The following is a 7,558-nucleotide window of genomic DNA, read 5'->3' on the forward strand; positions in this document are numbered from 1 at the left end:
TAATCAGCTGACAGCATCAATAATCAGCTGACATCATCAACAATCAGCTGACAGCATCAGTAATCAGCTGACATCATCAACAATCAGCTGACATCATCAACAATCAGCTGACATCATCAACAATCAGCTGACAGCATCAGTAATCAGCTGACAGCATCAACAATCAGCTGACAGCATCAACAATCAGCTGACAGCATCAACAATCAGCTGACAGCATCAATAATCAGCTGACAGCATCAACAATCAGCTGACATATTTGTGTCTAGTTGTAACAAACAGATAATTTAACAATAAATGACTAAAAGTCTGTTTTGTTTCTGTGTCGAAGCAGCGAAGATACTGTGATGTAACTGAGGTCAAAGGTCAAAGAGGAAGATGATTTCATGAGTCAAACTCTGTCCTGCAGCCTTCAGCCGAAGCTCCTTCTTCGGCTGATTTCAGTCTAAGCTGAGGAGCATGGGGGGGTTCTGCAGCCAAAGGTTCTTCTTCGGCTGATTTCAGTCTCAGCTGAGGAGTGTGTGTGTGTGTGTGCAGCCGAAGGTTCTTCAGGTTGGTTTAGCTGTTTTATGATGTGATGAGGATAACAGTCAGCTGATCAATAAAAACATGTTCCTGTTCTCACAGAACTTCTGACCTGACTGTGGTTCTGGGTGGATCCAGGATCTGATCCAGGACCGGTTCAGTCTCAGGGTCATCACGAGTCCTCGCATGTGGGACAAGATCACTTCCACCCAGGACAGAGGAACGTTAAGCTTTTATTTTGACTTCCTGCTCTGTTTCCAAAATAAAAGCATGCAGAGGTTGTGGAGTCTGAAGGTTTTTAAAACGTTCTGGTCTTAAACTAAGAAAACGAAGAAGGATGGATCCTCACAGCTGAAGGTGCCTTCAGAGACATGAAGGAGATGAAAGAGATTCTGACGGCTTTAGGAACATCAGTGTCAGCAGCTGTTTAATATGAGCTGCTTAACCCAGTCAGAAACAAACCGGTTCTGATAGGCCAGTAAATCTGGGAAAGCCCAGATGTCCCAGCTTTCCCCCAGCCTTGAACGCAGCATTAGGTTTGTGAATCTGGAGCGTGAAGAAAGTCTCCAAAGTCCCATTAACAGGGAAGCTGCTCCGCCTGCAGCAGCTGGTCTGTGCACTTTCAAATGTGTACATTTACAAAAACTCTTTATGCATCTGTGGATCTTATGGGATGTTTGTGGATCTTATTGTACAAAGAAATACATGTTTCTGCCTCTGAGACTAATTCATCTCCATGATAACACATGGTCTCCATGGTCACCTGACTTCCTGTTTCACCAACAAACTTCCCTTTTAAAGAAGTAAAAAGCAACATATGACAGACAGGATCCACACTCTGCAGGTAAAAAATAAGTTTATTTGCTTCAACAAAATGGTTTGAACTACCTCACCCCGAACTCTCTGAAACACAAACACAACACAGGCTACACACACACACCAATATTTACCACTGATACACAAATGTAAACATTTATGAGGAAGAAGCAGGAGGTTTATGACGTCATGGTTTACAGGAGAACAGGTTTAAATCAAGGGCTCTGAGATTCTTCACATCCCAGAAGAGCTACCAGAGCAGTGAAGGCACCGACAGAGGTCACCGCCGTCCAGGAAACATAAATCTGCTGGATGGTGTCCCAGAGGTCTCCTCAGCAGCAGTGGTGACCAGCAGGAAACCCTTGAATCCAAACTGAAGACAGTGTAAGACAGAGGCGCAGCCAGGAAAACGTCCAGAGGTTCGTCCAAAACAAGAAACAGGAAATAAGAGAGCGAAGGTCAAAGTTCAGAGCCACTTCAAGAAGAACGGCCAGAAACAGGAAGTCTTTGAAAAGAACCGGTCTTCATCTTGTCCCTGCAGCTCTGGACCAAAGCCTGAAGGTGATCAAGTCCTCCTCGTCCTCCAGGAGAAGACAAAGGCTGCTGCCTGTGGACAAACAGAATACTTTTATTAAAAACACAAAGTGTTCTATGACAACAAATCTAAGTTATATTTATAAAACCTGATGAATCCAATCAGTTCCTTAGATTACAAACATGTCTTAAAGACATAAAAACCTGGAGGACTCTTAATCTTCAGCTTTCAAACTCAGACAGACAGAGGTTGTGGTTTTTGGACCTGAGCATCTTAGGAACAGACTCTGCAGCCTTTCTCTTCCTCTGGATGGCATTAATTTGGCCTCCAGTTCTAAAGTAAAGAACCTCGGTGTTGTTTTGGATCAGGATGTCTTTTAACCCCACATTAAAAATGTTACCAGGTCTGCTCTCCTCCACCTGAACAATATCACTGAAATTAGAACCATCTCGTCTGAAAACGATGCAGAAAAACTGCTCCATGCATTTATCACGTCTAGGCTGGACTGTTTTAACTCTTTATTATCTGGGTGTCCAAAAACCTCTTTAAAAGTCTTCAGTTGATCCAAACTGCTGCTGCCAGAGTTCTGATCAGAGATCAGATTTCTCCAGTTTCAGCTTCTCTCCATCGGCTTCTTGTCAGATTCAGAAGAGAATTTAAAATCTTCCTCCTAACATCCAAAGCTCTCAACACCAAGCTCCATCTGATATTACAGATCTTATTGGTCCATATTTTACTAACAGAGCACTCTGCTCTCAGACTGCAGGTTTCCTTGTGGTTCCTAGAGGTTCTAACAGGAGAACAGGAGGCAGAGCTTCCAGTTTCTGTCCATGAGGCTGACACCCTGCTTCTTTTAAGACTTTACTGTTAGATAAATCCTACAGTCAGGATTGGTTTGGGTTTCCTGGGTCATCCTTTAGCTCTGCTGCTATAGGCTGAGACTGCTGGAGGACAAAGTGTCCACATGTCCTCACTCTGCTGCTGTCTTTCTATCATTACCATGTCTTTCTTCCAACAGAAACTCCACCTGGACCAGTTATTCTGTCTCTGTCTCTTTCCTGTCCTCTAACCCCAGCTGGTTGAAGCAGACGGCCACTCATCCTAAGCCTGGTTCTGGTTCTGCTGGAGGTTCTTCCTGTTAAAAGGGAGTTTTTCCTTCCTACTGTCACCAACCTGCTGCTGAAGATGGAGACTGAGACGAAGTGAAGATTCATCTCAATCTGCTTCCTCAGATAGAAAACTTTTAATAAAGTACATAAATATTCAACATTTATTCATTTCTTAAGCCAACATATCATCCTCAGGATTTAATTATTTAAAATTCAGAGAACTTGTGTTTCCTGATTTAAATAAAACTCCCTTTCAGGCGTTTTTAAAGCTGTTTTTTCAGAGGAGACTCAGACAACAATAAACATGTTTTTACTTGTTTGTCTTCCTTTTATAGTCAAGAGTTACAAGATTCTTTTTACAGCTTTTGGTTTGAAACAATAAAAGATTTTGTTGCTGCTTTTTCTCACAGATTGTAATAAAGTGAGAGACGTGGGAAACAGCTGAGGTTAGAAAAGCCTCTTCAGAAAATCTGTCTGTAACTTCGCTCAAATAAACCGACTCCTGGAACAAAACAGCTGACGGAAGAAAAAAGGTTGTTTTTGGTCCTTCGGCTGCAGAGGAACAAGTTACAGAACTGATGCTGAGGATTATGGGTAATGTAGTCTGCTTCTTCCTGTCACCTGAGGCCAGCTGGTACCATCAGGTCAGAACCAGCTGGTACCATCAGGTCAGAACCAGCTGGTACCATCGGGTCAGAACCAGCTGGGTTAATGAAGGACTGTCGGTACCATCGGGTCAGAACCAGCTAGTACCATCAGGTCAGAACCAGCTAGTACCATCAGGTCAGAACCAGAACCAGCTGGGTTAATGAAGGACTGTCGGTACCATCGGGTCAGAACCAGCTAGTACCATCAGGTCAGAACCAGAACCAGCTGGGTTAATGAAGGACTGTCTGTACCATCGGGGCAGAACCAGTACCTGCAGGTCAGAACCAGCTGCCGGGTCGTTACGTGGTGGAGCTCCCTCTCCTCTCCAGGAATCTGTTTCAACAACAAGAGAGAACTGGATCAGTGAAGTTCTGAGTCCAAACAAGTGACAGAACCGGAGACAAACCCAGAACCATTTTTCCAGTAATTTGATTTTAAAATATTCACATTTCTGTTTACACATTGATCCTTTTACTGTCACTGGAATCAAATTTATTTAATATTCTTTATAAAAACAACTCATTTATTTTATTGTTTGAATAAATCTAATATATTTTATAATACTTCATTTGAAGTTGGCATCAGTTTTGGATACACATATTCTAAATTATTAATAATAAATGCTTCCTGCAGCAGGTTCAGAGGAACGAGCTCAGAGTTCTGTTTAATCAGGAGAACCGGGCTGCAAAGAGAAGCCCGGTTCTCCTGCAGCAGCTGGAATCAAACACTCACACTTGAGTCTGACGCATGAAGTCTGCAAAGCGCTGGTCTCTGGAGCACAACTCGATGATTCTGAGGCGCTCCTGGATCTCCTGCGGAGGGGTCAGAGGTCAGAGATAAAGGTTATGTAAGAGCCCAGCAGGAGGCGGAGCTAAAAATAAATGTCTGCGTAGTCCAGACATCCTGCTGAGGCTGAAATGGTCTGAGCCAAAGAGACGTCATGACAATCAGTCAGCTGGACTCTGAGGAGGAGGAGAAAGTCAGCTGAAGAAGAGGAAAGCTGTGACACAAATAAAACAATCAGACTGACTTTAGACTCTTTATGCAACCTGCGGAGTGTTTACCGAGCAGGAGGATGAACACTCAGCTTCTCATCACGTCAAGGGAGAAAATAAATCTGCATCTACCTTAAAACCAGGGAAGGGTTCAGTAACGAGGAAGAGTTTAAATAAAAACAGAATGCAGTGATGTGCAAATCTCAGAAATATATCTTATCCACAAAGCAACAGAGTAAACTGAAGGCAGGGAGCCAGTTAATCTGACGGCAGCAACACGTCTGCTAAGAGTTGTTTCAGGAGCAACAAAGAAAACAGCTGGAGGAGATTTTATAACTAATGAGGTTAATTGTCAACAGGTCAGTCAGAGGACTGCAGGTAAGACGAGCTTTTAGAGGCTGAAGATGGGCAGAGTGTCATGAACGGGGTGGAAGGAGGCGAACCCTGAGCGCAGACTCATATTGAAAAAAGCTAATTTATTTAGAAAATAAACGGCAAACCCAAAACAAAGGCTGACGTGGCAGCAAAACCTAAACTAAATACAAAAACATTAACTAACTAAACAAAACCTGAACGGACCTGAGACAAGAGATGAACCACTGGGAGACAAGAATGCACGAGCAAAAAAGGACAGCACATCAGGGAGGCAAGAGTATGACAATGAACCAGCAGGGAACTGTGGAAAGTGACTGGGTTTTAAAGGCAGAGGGTGATTAGTGGAAGTGGGCACAGGTGAGATGCTTAAGGAGCTAGAGGCAGGTGTAGATGGGTGAGAATGGGGAAGAGAGAGAGAGTGACTGAGGAGAAGTGAATGGTGGCTGAGGCACAGGGAAGAGACAAAAAACACAAACAATAAACTATAACTGAAACATGAAGACAAAACATAATTCAAAAACTCAGATCCTAACACAGAGGTTCACCAGCTGACACAAACTGGGTCTATTTTATTTCAGCAAATAGAACATTTTCCTGAAAATCAGTTTAACTTTGATGAAATGTTGTGTGTTTTTTTAAATGATAAACTGTTCCTTTGTTTCTGAGAGAAGTCCCAGAACCAGACAGATCTGAAGGTTGGTTCCTGAAGCCACAGTGAAACGTGTTTGAAGCACCGCATCGTTTCCTACCTCCTTAGTCAGCGTGGTGTTTTGGTAGATGTTCTGAATCTCCTCGTCGCTCAGGTCTTTGGAGCCGTACTGGGGGAGGGCGGAGTCACAGCAGTGGTAGTATGGCGGCAGACTGTCGTCATAGCGACGGTAGTACTGGGCAGAGACTGGATCGTTCTCGAACATGGGGTTGAACTTGGTGGCGCGCCTCAGACTTGGAACACTTTCTCCCCGTCTGGACGGCGAGGAGGAGAAACTTGAAGGTTAAAAGTGTGAATGAATGATTCAGAGTCGGTCTGAGCAGGGAGGTGTCTGCTCACCGCAGCGGGTCCTCCGTGTCCTCGTCGTCGTACTGCTCTCTGAGCGTTCGGGCCAGGAAGAAGATGATCCCTCCAGCCACCAGGAGGAACCCGACCACCGAGGCCATGGCGATGCCCACCACCAGCGGCTCGGAGACGTACTCCTCACAGTGCTCGCCGCGATACCACCAGTTCTCTCCGACCCGACACCTGCAGCAGACACCGCAGCTTTTCACTGAAAGCTCGAAGGTGTCCTCCGGTGTCCCTCAGGACTGGAAGTCCTTAAAGTCATGTTCACATGTATGCAGATGATCCAGTGTTTTATACAGCTTTAAAGACTTTAACACTTCTGTCCGTCAGAGTTCTGCTGGAAGCTTCTTCTCACATTTATCACGTGTAAAAACAATTTATGTGGACAGTTTGAACAGTGATGTTTTATCTGTTTCTGAACGTTCTGAGGACTTTTTGCAGACGGTGTAACCCGGCCTTCCTACCTGCAGATGGCGCCCTTGTCAGGAATGATGTCACATTTGCCGTCGTTCAGGCAGAAGTCGTGTTGGACGTCACAGACACTCTGACACGGCAGGCCGTCCACGCTCAGGTATCCGGGGTCGCAGACACACTCGGCCTCGCCCGACCACTGATTCACCATGCACTTGGAAAACTCGTTACAGGCCTGGAACTTACAGGGGTCTGCCCGCTCACCTGACAACAAACATGAAGAGACGCATCAACGAATCTGCCAGATGTGGGAGAAATGACCAAGTTACTGTCAGCTGAGCAGACAGCTGGAGGGGTTCTGATGAAGCTCAGTTCTTCTTGTACAAGTTAATGACTCAGACCATCTCAGAGGTCTGCAGTAATGAGAGTCTGCCAGCGCTGGGTAAAGGAAAAACTAAATTCATCAACCAGCCAAAGAAACGTTCTGAAACTACAACCAGATACAATGGGTGACAAGAGACGCCTTGAACCTGTACAAATGCTCCAGGCCTTTAATAGACCAGACCAGTTTGAAGGACAGACAACAGATCAGGTTGTATTTTAATATTTAATAAGTTTGGACAGTCAGGTTGAGGACCCCTTCATCAACCCCTGAATAATGGAACCTGGACCAGGACTTGCTTAAAAACTGCATTAATTTGAACATTTAGTTTGGAAATTTGCTTGAAATAAGAGCTACAGGACATAAATTTGTACATTAATAAATGATACTTTGTGGTATACATAAAGAATAATATTTTTCTGTTCTAGTCAAAGTTTAAAGAAGCCACAGAACTGGGACCAAAGAGCCGCAGGCTGCAGATCCATGGTTCTCAAACTGTGGTACAAGGGCCTCTGGTGGTCCATTGGTGTGGAGTCTAAGGCGTCCAGGACAGGGCAAATCCTGAAGGTTTAAAATCAAATCAAAGTTTGGTTGTGTGTTTATCAGCTGCACATGCAGTTTCCCATCTCAAGGCAGTCTTCAGAGGTCCTCCTCCTGCTGAGCCTCCAAGCTGCTGTGGTGTTTTTAAAGTCAGTTTCCAGATGGAAG

General features: G+C 44.5%; 2 protein-coding genes across 2 annotated transcripts in view; both read right to left on the reverse strand.

Annotated features, from left to right (window-relative positions):
* Positions 1-1,361: 1,361 nt before the first annotated feature.
* On the reverse strand, positions 1,362-6,755 carry LOC108229086 (interphotoreceptor matrix proteoglycan 2-like). The gene is made up of 6 exons (XM_017404743.3): positions 6,522-6,755; positions 6,049-6,237; positions 5,750-5,963; positions 4,363-4,442; positions 3,902-3,963; positions 1,362-1,945 (listed from the first exon to the last, which is right to left on the reverse strand). The coding sequence occupies exons 1-5, from the start codon at positions 6,677-6,679 to the stop codon at positions 3,930-3,932; spliced, it is 675 nt and encodes a 224-aa protein (XP_017260232.1). The 5' UTR covers positions 6,680-6,755; the 3' UTR covers positions 1,362-1,945; positions 3,902-3,929.
* A 530-nt stretch (positions 6,756-7,285) lies between these two features.
* adgrg7.1 (adhesion G protein-coupled receptor G7, tandem duplicate 1) overlaps positions 7,286-7,558 on the reverse strand; it is a 10,323-nt gene continuing 10,050 nt past the window's right edge. The window contains exon 17 of the mRNA XM_037973989.1: positions 7,286-7,411. Within this exon, the coding sequence (XP_037829917.1) occupies positions 7,286-7,411 (126 nt within the window). The remainder of the gene's footprint in view (positions 7,412-7,558) is intronic.

The sequence above is a fragment of the Kryptolebias marmoratus genome, linkage group LG23 (assembly GCF_001649575.2).
Source record: "Kryptolebias marmoratus isolate JLee-2015 linkage group LG23, ASM164957v2, whole genome shotgun sequence".
NCBI classification, from domain to species: Eukaryota; Metazoa; Chordata; class Actinopteri; order Cyprinodontiformes; family Rivulidae; genus Kryptolebias; species Kryptolebias marmoratus.